The sequence below is a fragment of the Prunus avium genome, chromosome 1, assembly GCF_965620075.1.
Source record: "Prunus avium chromosome 1, drPruAviu1.hap1.1, whole genome shotgun sequence".
Taxonomy (NCBI): Eukaryota; Viridiplantae; Streptophyta; class Magnoliopsida; order Rosales; family Rosaceae; genus Prunus; species Prunus avium.
The window spans coordinates 46,405,406-46,425,028 of record NC_142284.1 but is presented as its reverse complement, the minus strand read 5'-3'; the positions used below and the strand labels follow the sequence as shown (position 1 = coordinate 46,425,028).

Here is a 19,623-nt window from a genome sequence, read left to right as displayed (position 1 = left end):
TAGATAAATTCACAACAAACAGCTCCAAATTAAAAAAAGAAAAATAATATCACAAGACAACCAATAAGGTCCGGCATCAGTGATCAGTTAATTGTTAGGGTTTTGCCAAAAAAGGGCGTAAAGTATTGAGCTCCCTTTATTTCTGCACTCTAAAAAAAACCCACAATCTTTGAGTGGGAAAGAATTTAGGACATGTATTATTTACACGATAAAACAGTAATTTTAGAAATAAATTAATGATTAAACAGAAGGAGTACTTAAAAGGAAAAAGTGTTGTATTATTATTATATATCTATTGCGTTTGATTTGATGCAACCCTGACCACACACACACACACATGTTTTGACACTTGAGTTGAAATTGGCTTTTTCCTTTGTAGATTGTAGAAACCATTTGAAAACTGTAGCCCTGTAGCTGTACTAATACGACTTCCATATCCATTTGAAAACGCCTGCTCTGCATATAATTTCATAATTCATTCATTCCAAGTTTCCAAACGACTCGTGCATAATCACATGAGGATACAGAAGATACCAGTGAGAAGCTATTGTTAGTTTGTCTCTTTCCTTTTGTTTGTTACATTTGTCTCTTTCCTTTACCAACTCATAATTGCATCCAAAACCATTCCTTAGCCAGATAAGTATCAGCTGTTCAATTTTCCATTTTTAATTGCAACTATATTGACTGGAAGATTGAACAATAAGTCGGAGACGCAGAGACAGAGAGAGAGAGTGTGTGAGTGTTTCTCTGTGCTAGCTAGCTATGGATCCTGAGAAGTTGTCAAGTGGAAGCAGAGGGAAGCCTATTCGATGCAGAGGTTCTTTTTGCATGAGCTTTTTAAAAACTTTTTCTTTGATTATTGGTCAACTCTCTTGCTTTGCTTATGATGAAAATCAAACTGATAAAATTGTTGCATGCAATGCAAATCTGTGTTTAAAACAAACGGTAGCTGCGGTGAGTCGCAAACCAGGTGAGCCTCTAGTGATGGAAGAAATCATTGTGGCACCCCCAATGCCTCATGAAGTCCGCATTCGAATTATCTGTACCTCTCTGTGTCACAGCGATATCATTTTCTGGAAAATGAAGGTAGCTTATTGTCAGTCAATCAAAGATCAAAGTTCAAACCCATACTTTTTTTTTTCATTCAGAAGAAAAAACACAAAATAGTTATAAGAAGTTGTTGATGCTTATCCATAGCTTTTTATTTGCTAGGACTTTCCTGGAATCTTCCCAAGAATTCTCGGTCACGAAGCTATCGGGTGAGCTCCAACCATACGGTTTTGTTATTGGCATTCGCATTTTTTGTTTCTAGGAATCACAAAGTAAAACTGTTAAATAATTAAGGGGAAGAATGAAAGACCACAGCTAATATGCGTATATTCGTTGTAGGATTGTGGAGAGTGTTGGGGAGGATGTCAATGAAGTAACTGAAGGAGATACTGTCATCCCAACATTCATGTCACAATGTGGAGAATGTGCAGATTGCAGATCGACAAAGAGTAACCTATGTACAAAACTCCCCTTCAAGGTCTCTCCTTTTATGCCAAGATACGAGACAAGCAGATTCACTGACCTCAATGGGGAGGTTCTATACCATTTCTTGTTCGTGTCTAGTTTTACTGAGTATACAGTGGTAGACATAGCCCATGTCACAAAGATTGACCCTGCAGTAACTCCAAGCAGGGCCTGTCTTCTCGGCTGTGGAATATCAACCGGTATTATTTTAAATTCCTTATGTTCTGGTCTTATTCTTGAGTGACTAGATGTGGTGTTTGCAAATTTTTCTACTTGAATTGCCTTCAGAAACCCCATCCTTTTCTCACCAAAAGTTACAACACATTATGATATTTCTCAAATTTGGATTTAGGAGTCGGTGCTGCTTGGAGAACAGCAAATGTGGAGAAGGGATCTACTGTTGCTATATTTGGACTGGGTTCAATTGGTTTAGCTGTATGCATTTGCAGAACTTACTATGGATATCTTTTTGCTTATTTGACTGAGTGTATGAGAAGGCTCACATCCATGGTTGAATTATCCAGGTTGCGGAGGGAGCAAGACTGTGTGGAGCTACTAGAATCATTGGTGTGGATGTGAACCAACAGAAATTTGAAATTGGTATTTGGATCTTATCAGAAGTGGTTGATTTTCCTTTAGGCAGTGAAAAGCTCTATAATCATGTGAATGTATGGCAGAGATGCCCTCCTTTGCAGGAGGAATTTGGATAACTGTTTCTTATTGGCACAGGAAAAAAGTTTGGGCTCACTGACTTTGTCGACCCTGCAAATTGTGAGAATAAATCTGTTAGCCAGGTCTTTCTCTACAACTATTCATCAACTGTGTGGAGTTTTCATTGCAGTGTTTTGTACTCTTATGCACACTTATTCTAGAGATTGAAAGTGGGTCTTGGTCCTTTTCCCCTGATTGACTCTGTTATTTAGCTAAGCATTTGCAGTTTCTTTTTTACATGTACAGGTGATCATTGAGATGACTGGTGGGGGTGCAGACTTTTGCTTTGAATGCGTTGGATTGGCATCATTGGTGCAAGAAGCTTACGCTTGCTGCCGAAAGGTCTCTGTCCGCACTCACCCCTCCACGCGCGCCTTCAATTCATTGGCTTCACTATCATAGCCTATCATTACTTTTAAGAATAAGCAACTACATCATATCACTCCTGTATGGTGTAGTTGCTTTAGATGACCGCATATATATATATATATATATATATATATATATATATATATATATATATATATATCATAGTTTACAAAGTCTGTGTAGTTGCTCATTGCTTTATACTGATATTTTGTTTCAACTTCAGGGTTGGGGAAAAACAGTTGTGTTAGGTGTGGACAAGCCGGCGTCACAGGTGAGCCTCCCGTCTCGAGAGATCCTTCATAGTGGAAAAACCCTAATGGGATCCTTATTCGGGGGACTCAAACCTAAATCTGATATCCCTCTTCTCCTCAATCATTACATGGACAAGGTGATTTAGCAGCCAACTGTTATTCAAATTGTTTTTCACCAAACTTATACCTGGAGCTGGATACCCTTCTAATTTTTTTTAGTTTTTTCCATTCCATCAGGAACTACAACTTGATGAGTTTGTGACACATGAGGTGAGGTTTGAAGACATCAACAAAGCTTTTGATTTACTCAATGAAGGGCAATGTCTTCGATGTGTAATCTCTATGTGCAATGAGTAAGTTACTTTTGTTAGTAACAGCCTTTACTTTAATATGCACTCTGTGCTAACAATAAGCATGGATTTTTATCCATTACTGCAGCCACTTCAAATAAATTTTCCTGCCTTACTATTACTATCTCTACACCTATTGCTAATACCACTAAAGAATCCATGCAGTTGTCTTTTCTAGTAAAGGCAGCAAAGTAGAAAAGAGAAGCAAAATTATATTTGATTGATCATGGGATGAAAATGAAAGGAACGAGGTTTTATATACTGTGTTCATGTGAGAGACGATCTCATATTCTCATATTGATTTATTCGGGTTGGGTCATATTTTTCATTTTGGTATTGAGGACCGGAATCCCATTTCATTAATGTTTGGTATCGTTGAGGGCCGGAAGCCCACTGCTTTTTTTTTTTTTTTTTTTTTTTTAAAGACGCCTACTTCTTTACTTCTAGGCCCCGTTTGGTTCATGAGAAAGGAGGCTTGGGAATGGGAAATCAATTGTTTTCTCATGTTTGGTAAGTTTAGGCTTGGGAAATCGTTACCTTGCACATGGGAAAGTAAGGGGGAAAGTGAAGCGCTCCTCCTCGCTTGGGTTTTGTTTTCCTCCTTGTTGGGAAGTTTGGGAAAATGAGCCAACATGTAATACATATTTTTAATGACCATATTGTCCCCATTAACAAATTAGAATTACCATATAGCATTAAATGGGTATAATTGAAAAACTAAACAAACTTTGTTTCACATTCCTACACAAACCAAACATGTTAAAGGAAATAAAGTTTTTCTTGATTACTTTCCCATGATTACCAAACATGAGAAAGGAATCTTCATTCCCCTCAATAAACTAATTTTTCAGTGTTGTATTTATCTCAAATTTATTGAACTGCATGGTAAGACGAGTGATGTATTATTAAGTATCTTAAAATTTTCCAATTTTTGGTTCGAATTTTTTCTATAACCTTGCATTATGCTAAACTTTGAATTTGGTTCTCAAAAAATAAAAACTCTAAACTTTGAATTTCGTCGAAACTTAAGACAAATCAACAAAACATTGGTGTTGAACGGGTTTGCAGGGCAAATGAAACCCAAAATTACGAAAACTCAAAATTAAATAATATTTGGTAAAGAGAAATGCTGCATTTTCACATTTCAAATTGGTCTGTATGCAATCAAACTAGACATAAGATGGAGAGGATGCAATTTCAAGCTAAGACAAGAAACAACATTCATCTTCTAGATTTTACACATCGACGTTTACAATTATTAACCAAACATTCGATGGTATATGGCATAGTGATCATTATATACGTGAACCTCCATATACTTTACCCACAAAATCCAACATTCTGTAATATTTATTCTTATAAATGTTTCACTCATATTAATAAAGCACATGGAATATTTTATGAAAGTAATTAAAATACTGAAATACTAATTCTCCACTAAATAATAATAATATAATTACTAATTAAAGTAATTAAATAAGGCTAATATAGTACTTAATTACAAATTTTAAACTAAACAAACTAATTTGATGTTTTTTTTTTTTTTTAAAGTGCACAAAATTATTTTAAAATAATTAATTACATTTTATCCAGTAATTTATGAAATTAATTAAAATACAAATAGTTCATTAAAGAATTAAAACATAATTAATAATTCAAGTAATTAAGTAAGGAAAATATATTAATTAATTACAAATATTAAACTAAAGAAATTAAATTTGTAAAAAAAACAAAAGTAACAAAAGTAACAAAAGTAACAAAAATAATTAAAAGACAAGTCCCGGCGAAACTTTGCCGGCATAGGTTTATGCCGACGACTTTTGCCACCATAGTTCTCTCCCGACGAAACATTGTAGGCATAGACCTATCCGACAAATATTTGTTGGCATAGACCCGTGCCGGCAAATTTTCACTGGCATAGAATCGGTTACATATTACTAACCCGAGATTGACATCGAAACCTTAATCGTAAAGCCCTAGGTTGAGTTATGTGAGTATCAAAGCCTAATCTATTACAGATGCTAGGCGCTAGGGGAGTTCCTTTTTATTTATTTATAAATAGTATAGCCAGACGGCAATACTTTTTATAAAAATCTATTTATACAGTATAGCCGGACGGCTATACTTGTGAAATGTTCTATTTATAGAGTATCTGTTAAAAAAAAAGGCAATAGGCGGGTCCCTTTTTATTTATTTATAAATAGTATAGCCGGGCGGCTATACGTTTTAAAAAAACATCTATTTACACATATACCCGAACGGCTGTAATTGTGAAATGTTCTATGGGCTATACCTCTTTCACAAAAACACGCCCAGTCGGGTACCCTTCCCTTTTTTTTTTGCTAAGTAGTATAGCCGTTTGGCTTCAGCTATACTTCTGATTTTTTTAAATAAAAATGAGTTTAGCCGGGCGGCTTTACTGGGGTAATTTTATTTTAAATTATTTTTTAGGGTTATTCGCAGCAATGGTCCCTCAACTATACTCCAAGTTACACTTTGGTCACTCAACTCAAATATTAGTTGCAGAGGTCACTCAATTAGGTGTTTTGTTGCACCGTTAGACCTACCGTCAAGTCTGTTACTTTTTTTGTTTAAAATGATGATGTGACAAGCATCTCTTAGAATATTGATGGGCAAATATGACTTTTCAGTTAAGATTATTTGTAGCAATGATCCCTCAACTATACTCGGAGTTACATTTTGGTCACTCAATTAGGTGTTGTGTTGCACCATTAGCCCCTACTGTTAGAGAGACTTGACGGTAGGACTAACAGTGCACCAAAACACCTAATTGAGTGACTTCTGCAAATAATATTTGAGTTGAGTGACCAAAGTATAACTTGGGGTATAGTTGAGGGACCATTGCTGCGAATAATCCTAATTTTTTTTATGACGAGTATAGCCGTGTGGCTATACGCTTTACATAGATAATGTGATTTTTTATATAATTGTTTTTCCCCCATTTTTTTTTATCAACAAGAGTAGTATAGAGCATTATCCATTACTATTAGGCAATTACTCGACTCTCTGTTGTCTCATTTTGGGTTTTTGCTTTTCCAAAGTTATTACCTGTATATAGAATTTAGCATTTTCACGTTTAATGCTCGTATTGTACATGTGCATACGTATTTTCATGTTTAATATGCTTTAATTTTACAAAATTTTCACTAATACTCACAAATTTCACGTACTATACACAAAATACTCATATATCATTGAATAAAAATAAAACATATTAAAATAGTTTAATACTATTATTCATTAATTAAATAATAATTAAAATATAACTACTAATTAAAGTAATTAAAAAAGAGAAATTCAGAGTATGCTATTCAATGGGTACAACCGCACGGCTGTACTTTTAAAAAAAAATATTTATACAGTATTAGGCGGTAGGAGGTCCCCTTTCTTTTCTTTTCCTTTTTTTTATAAATAATATAGCCGTCCGGCTATACTTTGGATTTTTTAAATAAAAATGAGTATAGCCGGACGGCCTTACGGGGGTCATTTTTATTTATTTATTTTATAAACAGTATATCCGAGTGGCTATACTGTGGTCATTTTTTTAAAATTCTTTTTTATAAAGAGTATACACAGACATAGATACTTTGATTATTTTTTTTTCTAATTGTTTTTCCCCGATTTTTGTTTATCGACAAGAGTAGTTTAGAGCATTATCCATTACTATTAGGCAATTACACGAGTATCTATTGTCTCCTTTTGAGTTTATACTTTTCCAGAGTTATTACATGTATAAATAATTTAGCATTTTCACATTTAACACTCGTATTGTACATGTACGTACGTATTTTTCATATTTAATACACTTTTTTTTACACAAATTTCTATAATACACACAAAATACTCACATATTATTGAATAAAAACAAAATAATTTAAAATAGTTAAATAGTAATTATTCATTAAGTAAATAATAATTAAAACATAACTACTAATTAAAGTAATTAAAAAAGAGAAATTCATATCATGCTATTCAATGGTTATAGCCGGTCGGCTCTACGTCTTTAAAAAAATCTATTTCTACAGTATTGCCGCACAACTATACTTGTGAAATATTCTATTTATAGGGTATGGCTGACCGGCTATACTCCATTCACAAAAACGCACTCAAGGCTCTAAGCGGGTCCCCTTTTATTTATTTATAAATAGTATAACCGTTCGGTTATACTCCAGATTTATTTTAATAAAAAATCTTATATAACGGGCCGGCTTTACGGTGGTCATTTCTTTTAAATTCTTTTAAATTCTTTTTTATAGCCGTGCGGCTATACTCTTAACATACACTCTGTTAATTTTTTTTTTATAATTGTTTTTGCCCCATTTTTGTTTATCAACAAGAGTAGTTTAGAGCATTATCCATTACTAGTAGGCAATTACACGACTCTTTATTGTCCCATTTTCAGTTTTTGGTTTTCCAAAGTTATTATACGTATATAGAATTTAGTATTTTCACGTTTAATACTCGCATTATACATGTACATAAGTATTTTTCATGTTTAATACACTTGTTTTTTTACAAAATTTTCAATAATACTCACAAAATTCACATATTATACACAAAATACTCATATATTATTGAATAAAAATAAAATATATTAAAATAGTTTATTACTAATTATTCATTAAGTAAATAATACTTAAAACATAACCACAAATTAAAGTAATTAAAAAAAAGAAATTCAGATTATGCTATTCAATGGGTATAGCCGGTTGGCTATACATTTTAATAAAAATCTATTTATGCAGTATCGCCGCACGGCTATACTCTGTTAACAAAAACAGGCACTAGGCGCTAGGCGGGTCCCTTTTTATTTATTTATAAATAGTATCGTCGGGCGGCTATACGTTAAAAAAAATCTATTTATACAGTAAAGCCGCTCGGCTATACGCCTTTCTCAAAAGCATTTTTTTAATAAGTCGTATAGCCGTTCGGCTAGATGTCGGATTTTTTAAATAAAAATGAGTATAGCCGTTTGGCTTTACTGGGGTCCTTTTTTTAAAAAAATTCTTTTTTATAAATAGTATAGCCGGGCGGCTATACTCTGGATTTTTTTAATTAAAAAAGAGAATAGATGGCATGCTTTACTGGGGTCATTTTTTTTAGTTCTTTTTTATGAGGAGTATAGCCGGCACAAAAACATGCGCGTCACGCTAGGCGGGTCCTCTTCTTTTCTTTTATAAATAGTATAGCCGTGCGGCTATACGCTGGATTTTTTTATAATACAAATGAGTATAGCTGGACGGCACAGGGGTCATTTTTTTAAGGGAGTTTCACTAAAACACCCAAAATAGGGGTTGAAATTATAAAAAAACCCAACACCCAAAACACTTTATAAACACACCCAAAACCCATCATTACATACACTCAAAACCCATTTATAAACACACCCAAAAAATATACAATTGTTGATTTTGGGGTTGATTTTGGGTGTGTTTCTATGTTTAAATAGTGTGTGGGTTTTTTTTATAAATACATGTCTAGGATTGGGTTTATTTATAATAATCTATTTTTTTAATATTCTTTTTTATAAATAGTATAGCCGGGCGGCTATACGCCAGATTTTAAATAAAAAAAGAGTATAGCCGGCCGGCTTTTACTTTTCCAAAGTTATTATCCATTTAAATAATTTAGCATTTTCACGTTTAACACTCATATTGTACATATATGTATGTATTTTTCATATTTAATACACTTGTTTTGTACAAAATTTTATATAATACGCACAAAATACTCACATATTATTGAATAAAAATAAAAATATATTAAAATAGTTAAATACTAATTATTCATTAAGTAAATAATAATTAAAACATAACTACTAATTAAAGTAATTAAAAAAGAGAAATTCAGATTATGCTATTCAATGGGTATAGCCGTCTGGCTATACGTTTAAAAAAAATTCTATTTATAAAGTATAGCCGCACGGCTATACGGCTATACTCACAGTCGGGTCCCCTTTTTTTCATAAATAGGCTATGCTCCGAATTTTTTTAATTTTTAATTTTATAATTGGCTTGGACAATACTCAACCAGAAGTTCCCAGCTCTTACTTGTCAAGGTAATACCATGCTCAATTCTCATGGATATTGTTTTTTCTTTTATAAGGATATGCTTTCTCTTTCGGTGGCATTGCTTTGATTGCTTATTGATTATTTTGGCAGGTTAGTGCATAACACATTTGAGGATCTGGAAGACAGTGGATGCATCAAGATGAATGAAGACAACGTAGAGCCAACGATGCTGGGTTCAATAGCATCCCAGTATTATTTTAGCTACATGACTGTATCAATGTTTGGTTCGAACCTAGGATCATCAGATACATCGCTTGAAGTAAGAAATGGTTCTTGAAGATTTTTATTCAGCATTTTAATTTCTCGCTTTTACTTTTTATGCCGTTATGGTTAAGAAGGTTCTGTACTATAGATCGTCTTGCATATCCTATCTGCTGCTTCTGAATATAATGAACTTCCTGTGCGGCATAACGAGGTAATTAGTCTATGGTTGTATCTTGCTTGGGTACTTGCTTTTTATTTTTATTTTTATGGATTCATAATGAGGCACACACTTGAGTGACTAGATCTATTAACCGTGGGTGGATTTTGTTAGAATGTTCAGACTATGATCTGAACCATTTGGATTTTTGGTAGATGGAGCTCCAGATCTTAGAGAAAAATGAAAAATGCAGAGATTGAGAGAGAGAGATGAAAACCATAAATGAGCTTAGAGAAGAAGCAATGAGCTGTTGCTTCACTCACGCACTCACTGTGCATATATTACTGTTGGAATATTCCTCTTTACATCATTCAAAATCTAATCCTTCATTTCACTACCCTATGAGATAATGACACCTGGCACAAAGCTATTACATTCTCTGCTGTACACTTGGACTATGATCCAACGCAGCCTTTTAAACAAAGAATAGAAACTTCCTATTCTGATTACATTTCAGCAATCACACTTATACACCAACACTCCCTTCCAAGTGTTGTGCTGAAATGACTCCTAAAGCTTTCCTCAAATATTCAAATCGATCTCTTGCCAAAGGCTTGGTGAAAATATCAGCAAGCTGCTCTTCAGTTTTGCAATACAGTAGATCAATCTCACCATCTTGAAGTGCATCTCGAATGAAATGAAACCTTCGATTAATATGTCTGGTCTTGTGATGATGAACTGGATTCTTCGATATTGCAATAGCTGAAGTGTTATCACATAGCAATTTAGTTGGTTCTACTTGCTCTTCCCCAAAGTCTGATAACACAAACCTCAGCCAAATAGCTTGTGCAGTAGCTTCTGCTGCACTCATATACTCAACCTCTGCAGTTGAAAGAGCGACACTGCTTTGCTTGATTGAAGCTATAAAAAAAACACCTGACCCCAAGTTAAATGCGTAGCCGGATGTGCTTCTCATGTCATCCTCACTTCCACTCCAATAACTATCACAGTAACCTATTAGCACTGCCCCTTTTCCCTTTTCATAAGCAATTCCATAATTCATAGTACCTTGAATGTATCTCAGCACTCTCTTTGCTGTTCCCATGTGCTTCTTGGTTGGATTATGCATGAATCTAGCCAAGAGGCTTGCTGCAAACATGATATCTGGTCTGGTTGCAGTCAGGTAGAGCAAACTCCCCACCATTTGCCTATACAAAGTTTCATCTGCTAGATCACTTCCATCCACCTTTGACAATTTTTCATTCATAGCCAATGGTGTTGCAACAGACTTGCAGTCCTTGAGTCCAAACTTGTCAAGCAGAGTCTTTGCATACTTCTTCTGGTGTAAGAAGATGCTGGTATCAGTTTGTAGAACTCCAAGGCCAAGGAAGTGATGAAGCAATCCTAGGTCAGTCATCTCATATTGCCTCATCATCTCATTCTTGAATTCAGCCATCATTTCTGTTGAGCTCCTTGTGTAGATAATATCATCTACATATAGTGATACAATGAGAATACCACTTGGAGACATCTTAGTGTACAATGTAGCTTCACTTGGACTCCTATGAAAACCAGCTTTGGTAAAGTAGGAATTTATCTCTTCATACCAAGCTCTTGGAGCTTGTTTCAAGCCATATAAAGCCTTCTTAAGCCTATACACCTTATCTTCACTACCTTGTATCACAAAACCAGATGGTTGATCCACATACACTTCTTCATTTAGCACTCCATTAAGAAATGCCGACTTTACATCCAGCTGAAACAGCCTCCAATTTCTCTGCGCAGCTAAAGCCACCAAAGTTCTCACAGTATCCTGTCTTGCCACTGGTGCAAAGGTCTCATTGAAGTCTATTCCAGGCTTCTGAGAATATCCCTTTGCTACCAGCCGTGCTTTGTTCTTCTGCACAGACCCATCCAGGTTCAGTTTTGTCTTATAGACCCATTTAACACCAATAATTGGTTTGTCAGATGGTCTATTTACAAGTTCCCAAGTGTGGTTTTTGTTTATCATCAGAATTTCATCTTCCATAGCTTTCTTCCAGGAATCATCCTTTGCTGTTTCTTCAAAACTCTCTGGTTCTATGATGCACATATTGCATTTCTCATAGATTTCTGCAATGCTCTTGTACTTGCGAGGTGTGTGATCAAAATCCTGGAAGCTTGGCATTCTTTCTTGATCACTAGATTCAGTACTAGTGCCAAATATTTCACCTTCTTCACCTTGTACTTCAGAATTACTGATGGTTTCTTCTTGTCCTTGCTTATTTGAAGTTGTTTCAGCAATTGGAATCATCACACTTCTTTCTTTCTGTGTATTCCAATCCCAGCTTGCATTTTCATTAAACAAAACATCTCTAGACACAATTATCTTTCCAGTTTCAAGACTATAAAGTCTGTACCCCTTTTCACAGCTTCCATAACCTAAGAAAATGCACCTCTTGCTTGTCAAATCCAGCTTCTGCCTTTGTTGACTTGGAACATGAGCATAGCATAATGATCCAAATACTTTCAGATGCTTAACTCCAGGCTTCCTTCCACTATAAGCTTCAAATGGTGTTCTTTTATTCAAAGCTTTGGTTGGACACCTGTTCAAAATATAAACTGATGTATTAATAGCTTCAGCCCAAAATTCAAGAGGAATCTTCTTCTCTAGCAACAAACACTTTGCCATTTCCACAATCGTTCTGTTTTTCCTCTCTGCTACACCATTTTTCTGTGGTGTATATGGAGTTGTCAGCTGTCTCTCTATGCCTATATCTGCACAGAACCTATCAAACTCCCCTGAGGTGTATTCTCCTCCTTGATCACTTCTAAGCTTCTTTAATTTATAACCACTCTGCAATTCCACAGTGGCTTTGAATCTCTTGAATACACTCAGAGTCTCAGACTTTTGTCTTAAAAAATAAACCCAACACATTCTTGTGCTGTCATCTATGAAAGTGAGAAAATATCAATTTCCAGCTTTTGTAGTTGTTTGCATTGGACCACAGATATCACTGTGTACAAGCTCTAGAGGAGTTGATGCTCTAGTAGAGGCTTCCTTTGGAAATGACTCTCTGCACTGTTTGCCTAGAATACAACCTTCACAGACCTCTGTAACAGCTGTAATTTCTGGCAATCCCACAACCATTTCCTGTTCTTGCAGTAACTTCAGATTGCTCATATTTAGATGCCCCAATCTTCTATGCCACATTTCAGTAGAGTGACAAACACTTGCCTTATAGGCAAAATGCATTTCAGCCTCCAATTTGATTGGGAAACTTCGATTTCCTCTCTTTTGTATCCTTGCAATCAAATTGGAATAAGAACTGTCATTGTAAATCTCCACCTTGTGATCTCCAAACACCAAGTAATAACCATGCTCTATCATCTGGCCCACACTCAGTAAGTTTTCTTTCAAACCAGGCACAAGCATAGCTTCTTTGATATACTTTTTCCCCATTTTGGTTTCAACCACAAGGCTGCCCTTACCAGTGACTTCAACAAGCTGCCCAATTCCCATTTCAACTTTTGCAGTCACATTTCTGTCAATGTCAACAAGTAGATCCTCCCTTCCTGTCATATGGTTGCTACATCCACTGTCCAAGTACCACACCTCATCACCTCCTTTTATACTAGCATTAGTTTTATTGCTAGCATAAAACATAGTTGGAGTAGCATCTACTTGGTTGGCATAGTTGACTTGCTGTGTTGGTTTCTTACTGTAACAATCTTTGGCTATGTGACCAAGTTTGTCACAGTTGAAACACTTTGGTTTGCCCTTGAATCGACACTCTCCAAAGTGTAATTTGCCACAGCGCTTGCAAGGATTTTTAGCACCATCATTTGGTTTGTTATCCCACTTCTTGCCTTTTGATTTCCAACTCTTATTTTGCTTAGAAGCTTGATCACCAGTTTTAACTGATTTGGCATCCACACTGAGGCTAGCAAATGCCTTCTCAGTTTTGTTTTCAGAGTGTCTGTCCAGCCTTAATTCAAAACTCTTCAATGAGGCTACTACCTCCTGTACTTCAATTAAATTCAGATCTCTCGAATGCTCAATAACAGAGCAGATAGAATCATAGGCAGATGGCAAACTAATGAGCAATTTTTGAACAACCCTTCCCTTAGGCAATTCCTCCCCATAACTTCGCATTTGATTTATCAAATCAAACAATTTGGTAATATAAGCAGTTAATGATTCATCATCTTTCATCCTTGTATACTCAAACTCTCTTCTAAGGCTTTGTAATTTAACACCTCTTACCTGCTTATCTCCATGGTATTCTTGCTGCATAATGTTCCAGGCACCTTTTGATGTCTCCTCATGAGAGATTCGTGGGAATATCTCATCTGAAACTGCTCCTTGAATCAATCCAAGAGCCTTAGCATCCTTCATGAGTACCTCAGCAAACATGTCTTTCCCACTACCACTTGATTCTTCTTTCTCCTTTTTCTTAGCATCAGATTCATCTGACTTCTTCAGATCTGTACTATCAAATCCCTTTATCACCAAATCCCACAGTCCATGAGATTTGAAGATGGTCTTCATCCTTATACTCCAGAAATCGTAGTTCTCACCATTAAAAATTGGTGCTCTCAATTCACCACCACTTGACCCAACCATGTTAGACTCAGATCTACAGAACTCAAACTCAGCTGCAGCTTCGATAGCTCACCAATTCAAACGCCCAGTGTTAATTGATCGAACCTGGCTCTGAGGCCATGTTAGAATGTTCAGACTATGATCTGAACCATTTGGATTTTTGGTAGATGGAGCTCCAGATCTTAGAGAAAAATGAAAAATGCAGAGATTGAGAGAGAGAGAGATGAAAACCAGAAATGAGCTTAGAGAAGAAGCAATGAGCTGTTGCTTCACTCACGCACTCACTGTGCATATATTACTGTTGGAATATTCCTCTTTACATCATTCAAAATCTAACCCTTCATTTCACTACCCTATGAGATAATGACACCTGGCACAAAGCTATTACATTCTCTGCTGTACACTTGGACTATGATCCAATGCAGCCTTTTAAACAAAGAATAGAAACTTCCTATTCTGATTACATTTCAGCAATCACACTTATACACCAACAGATTTATGTGCTAACAGTGGGTGGATTTCAAGCTCAATTACTTGCATGCATCTTCTGCAAATGGTCATGCAGGTATTCTTCTTAGTTACAATTCTGACTTCTTAGTAGTAGTGCTTGCCTTGTTTATATTATTACATTCTACAGCCAGCATATGAGTTGATTAGTTAGAGATGTTAATCTGCGATGCTGAGCACCCTTGAATGTTGTTAGTCCATGCCTCTTTCCTCTATTGTTTATCTTGTTAGTCCTCCAAGAGAAGCTCCTCTTTTGTGTTTTTCTTTTTCACAGTACATTACCCTAAAAAAAATATAGGGCCATTTCAGCAGGACTCAAACCTTGTACAAAACCACAAGCAAGAAATTCTAGGTGTTAATATCATTGAGGATTTTGTATTCTGAAGAATCAACTAGAAAATTGATGCATGCCCATAACAATTTAGTATTGTCTTATTTATGTAGATTTATCTGGCCTGAGGAAGGGACCTTCAGAGACCCCTAAAACATGAGAAATTATGACTTGCTCTTTAAAGCGTTGTTAGAAGGGCCACTTTGGAATTTAGCCTGCAAGTATAATGTGCAGCACTTGCACTTAAATGCAGGGAAGAAAATATTAAATAGATATTTAGGACACTGCAAATCCACTAGATGCGCCAGTGAAGTAGATATTGGGGGAGTCCTTGGTTTTCTTTGACGAACCAAAATGCCTTAGCCTGTACACCCCCGAATCTGCATCCCTTGGTATTTCCCATTCTATGGTTGCTGTGCCATATAAGGTACTGTTGTCTACTTTCCACTTGAAAAACAGGCAGAAATCATCATCATCGTAAACCGGAACCCAATGTTTTCCTTGAAGCAGCTCTACCACTGCAAATGTGCCTTCTGTCAATAGGTCATATCTTGGATTTGCACTCCAAAATGTGGCAATTGGTCTATCTCCCTTTTTGAATGAGCCACTCTTTGGTAAAATGATATCTTGTTTCATATCTCCAAAGTTTGTATGCGGGGGAGGTAAGTCTCCAGTAGGTTCACGTAAATTTATGAGTTGCACAGAGGAAAGATCTGGTGGTGAGGGACCTTTAGTGATTTTTTCTCCCTTCGCCATTGCTTTGGCTAATTTCTCAAATTCTTGGATGTATGCTGATAACGTGTGAGGACCATAGAGAGTGGAAGCAGCCTGCAGATTCCATTATGCATTGAGAATTAATGTAGGATTACAATCACTGCAAAGTTAAGTTATTGTTTCCCCTGGATCCATTTGGAGAAATTGATTAAACAGATGAGTATGTACCTCATATCGCTGTTGCGTGTATTCCTCAAAAGTTGCAATATATTGGGAATAAGTATTTGTGAGGCCTGCTATTACAATGTGGGTTTCGTCATCAAATTCACCATTGCTGTTACTTATCAATGTCTCCTTGACTGCTTCCCTTAGCCGCCGGCCCGCCATTGTGGTGAATTCTGCAAGGTTCAGTAGCTTAGAGAGCTTGTTGACATGTGTCACGTGTGAGGGGTTTTAGGTTCTAGGTTTTAGATTGATTTGTGGAGTGAATTGTAAGGGAATGTCAGTATTGTTGGGACGAGGCTGCCTAAGTCTGTTGGACTGAGTGTGCTGTCCTGCCCTATCAAGACAAGTTCATAGAAACTAGATGCTGAGCTCGGTAAATGGGGTGGGGTTGAGGTTTCCTTGAATGTGTAGTTATTTGGAGAAAATGGGCTTGCTATCTTGGTTAATGTGGCTCTTTTGCCGAGCCGAGACACAAAGAATTACTAGTTATGGGAAGCAGTGGTTGCATTGAGCAATGAATAGCGCACATGCCATTAAGACAGACAGGTGTGAAGTTGTAGTGGGTTGTGAAATTAATTAAAGTGAAAGAGTACTAACCTCCTGGGACAGAAAGTATGATCAGCTTCCCCAACCTGAGCATTTGAATAGGAAGGACTGCAGGCTGCATGCATTTGAACCATAATTAGAGAATGTTAGTCAGACTGCCTGCTATGCTAATGCTACAATATTAATATTAATCCCTAGTTTCTAAGTAAGTAGCTGTAATTCTAAATAAATGAATATTATGTCTGAAAAGAAAATCCAATTGGTTTTCCCCCAACAACGCAAGTAACAGGCAAAAGTCCTGTCTTACCGCCCATGCATAAGGTACAAACATTTCGCCAGTGTCGAGCAGAACTGTCTTGGGCTTCTGGCAGTCGACTTGATATGGGGTAGGTATTTTTAGAGAATCCCTCAGTTTTCTCCACATCTCATTGATCTGAAAAACAGAGGATTGGTTAAGATGTAGCAATACAAGACAAGACCAAAAAGTAAAGTGGTTTTGGCCAAAAGTGATGTTGCTGCTGCTGCTGCTGACCTTTGTATCGCCTTGCTGGAAGCCGAAGGCACCGGGTCCATCTGTAGTCCCGGCGGCAAAACCAGGACCGAGCGCAGCGGGGCATGTTTTGACTTTCTTGTTTCCATCTAATAATTCAACCTCAATATCGGTGAAGTTGAGGTACACGTGGCGATAGTCAATAGTCCCGGTGAGTTGCTGTGTAGCCGTCGTGAATAGATGAGCGGCCTTTTGAAATTGTCTCTCCCCTATAATTTTGGTGCTGAGTATTTCATCTGGGTAGCCAGGTCCACGGCCCAGGCAAAGCAGGTCGTTCCCATGACAGGAGGAGTGATTGAAGTCGCAGGGTCTTCCAGAATCGGTGCAAAAAGCTCCAAGCACGTTTGGGGTCACATCCCCAACATTTGATTGGCAAAAAGCTCCCACGAACAGCGACCCGTTGTTCTTCCTCACCTTAGACTTTCGGCTGCTTGTTTTACCGCAGAGCTTTCCTCCCGTGGCTTTCATGCTTTGTGCCTTCTTTACTAGTGATAATAGTAACGCGCTACTATCTGCATTAATTAATGGATACACTCATGAGTCATATATACAGCTAATATAATTACAAGGCTACTAATTTACTAACAATAATAATACATAGTAATTACCAGCTGGTGTGGTAGAGGAGGAGTTGTAGCTTGTAGTAGACGAAGAGGAAGAGGAGAACCTGTCCTCGAAGAATCGAGCAGCAGCACCTTTGTTGTCTCCACTGATGAGGAGGTTGTTTTTGCTCATGGAGGTTCCGTGGGTGGCAAACCAGCTGAAGGCTCCAACGCTGTTCCCGCTTGCATCATCCACAAACTTCAACAGAGTCATGAGGGTGTCCACGTTGCTTGGATACCTGGCTCTCTCCTCCGCCGGGTTTAGCAGATAAGCACTTGGGCTCCTGTTTATTCCCGCGTTTACCACATCCCCTGTAAACCCATAAAACTCAAGTCAATTCAGAAAAAGAAGAGTAAAAACTTGACTTGGTGTGGGGGTGGGGGAGTCAGTGGTCACCTTTGTTGATGAAAACAGAACCAGGCTTGAGGTTGTGATGAGCCTGAACAATGCTCTGCTCAATTGCGTTCACAATGGCATCGAAGGATTGTTGGACAAACCCCAAAGATGTTATAGAGTAAACCAGATACTGCAGATAACCCCCTGGTCCAGCGTGAGTGTGAATCCCACTAATCGCCACATTTTCTTCCGTATACAAATCTCCAAACCTTCCAAATCAAATTTTTATAAATAAATAGGAAAATTAATTAATATCAACATACGTGACTAATAAGTAGCTGAAAGTATACTATAGTATATACACCTTGATTTGAGTTTGTCCAGCACTTTAATGTTAACGAGTTGTGAAGCCATCCCAGCGTCAAGATTAACAAAGGCAAACCTCGGACCTTGGGAACTCTCCGCGACGATGAAGGTCCTTGCCCTGAGTCGGAAATGTACACCGGCAGTCGACTGGTCCATGTTGGCATAACCCATCATGTTCACCTCGGCTGCTGGCCCAGTCATGTCATAGCTTCCCACTCCAATCAAATACCCTTCGCCATTGCATCTCCTAATTACACCTATACCCACAATAATCATAATAATAAGTGATGACAACACAGACGAGTGCTGCTCTTGAATTTTGCTTCTCGTCTTCATGTTTGATCTCAAATTAAACTGATGACCGTAGAGCTGTATATATATCTTATATATGTGAAGCTTGGTCGATACAGTTTAGAATTTATATATTTATTTTTGTTGGGCGCTGAATTCTCTTCTCTTAGTATGTAGTGATCACTTCCATGGCTGGCTTGTTTCAATCAACCCAAACAAAAGTGGGTGGTAGTTTATAGTTTTGGGTGTCCAAGTTGGCACAAGAGTATCTCTTCTTGGTTTCTTGGTTGCTCCGCCGCATGCAAGAGAGATGAGATGGACAAGGTTTGGTCTTGTCCGTTTCTGTGGGCTTTGGGTGCCTTTAGCCGCATGCAAGCAATATATATGATATCTGATTGGTTGCGTGGAAATTTTTATTAACACCCTATTGCTATTGCATGCTTCTGCACTAACTTATATGGTGAATCTCTAAGCCACAAGAAAAGTGAGTCGACCATGCCATGTATAATGGATATTTGAATCTGTCCCCACAGCCACCCACCCAAATGAGTGTGCATCAACAAATGATGCTTACCATAACTTTCCCTTGGTAGGCAATCATATGTGTCCGTCATTTTATATTCTTTAAAAAATAAAAAATAAAAGGATAAATTTCATTCGTTGTCATTAGTTGTGAAGTCTAAGCATTCGAAAAAAATTATTAAATTTAGGCATTTTAAGATATGATAATGTTTGTAAATGGGGTCTAGTCATGGACAGAACTAGGAGTTTTCGATGGGTGAGTTAGCTAAATTTTAGTTTAAACTCTAATTATCTTTTTTTTTTTCATTGACTAATTTTCAATAAATTTTATTAGACAAATCAATATTAAATGTAACCAAAAAATACGCATTATCAAAATTAATGTGTTCAATAATATA

General features: G+C 36.8%; 2 protein-coding genes and 1 long non-coding RNA gene across 3 annotated transcripts; 2 read left to right on the top strand and 1 right to left on the bottom strand.

Moving 5' to 3' along the window:
• The first annotated feature begins 285 nt into the window (after nt 1-285).
• On the top strand, nt 286-3,317 carry LOC110746652 (alcohol dehydrogenase-like 7). Its single transcript, XM_088246089.1, has 10 exons — nt 286-817; nt 950-1,086; nt 1,213-1,259; nt 1,390-1,715; nt 1,868-1,950; nt 2,040-2,115; nt 2,245-2,309; nt 2,473-2,568; nt 2,819-2,983; nt 3,084-3,317. Exons 1-10 carry the CDS (start codon nt 763-765, stop codon nt 3,201-3,203), a joined length of 1,170 nt encoding a protein of 389 aa, XP_088102215.1. The 5' UTR covers nt 286-762; the 3' UTR covers nt 3,204-3,317.
• Nucleotides 3,318-9,233: 5,916 nt separating this feature from the next.
• On the top strand, nt 9,234-15,072 carry LOC148297916 (uncharacterized). Its single transcript, XR_015826470.1, has 3 exons — nt 9,234-9,275; nt 9,379-9,703; nt 14,745-15,072. It is a non-coding gene; the product is annotated as an uncharacterized LOC148297916 (long non-coding RNA).
• Nucleotides 15,073-15,149: 77 nt separating this feature from the next.
• On the bottom strand, nt 15,150-19,159 carry LOC110753614 (neutral ceramidase 2-like). Its single transcript, XM_088246084.1, has 8 exons — nt 18,411-19,159; nt 18,107-18,315; nt 17,716-18,021; nt 17,090-17,619; nt 16,865-16,990; nt 16,609-16,672; nt 16,015-16,184; nt 15,150-15,900 (listed from the first exon to the last, which is right to left on the bottom strand). Exons 1-8 carry the CDS (start codon nt 18,746-18,748, stop codon nt 15,349-15,351), a joined length of 2,295 nt encoding a protein of 764 aa, XP_088102210.1. The 5' UTR covers nt 18,749-19,159; the 3' UTR covers nt 15,150-15,348.
• Between the last annotated feature and the right edge of the window lie 464 nt (nt 19,160-19,623).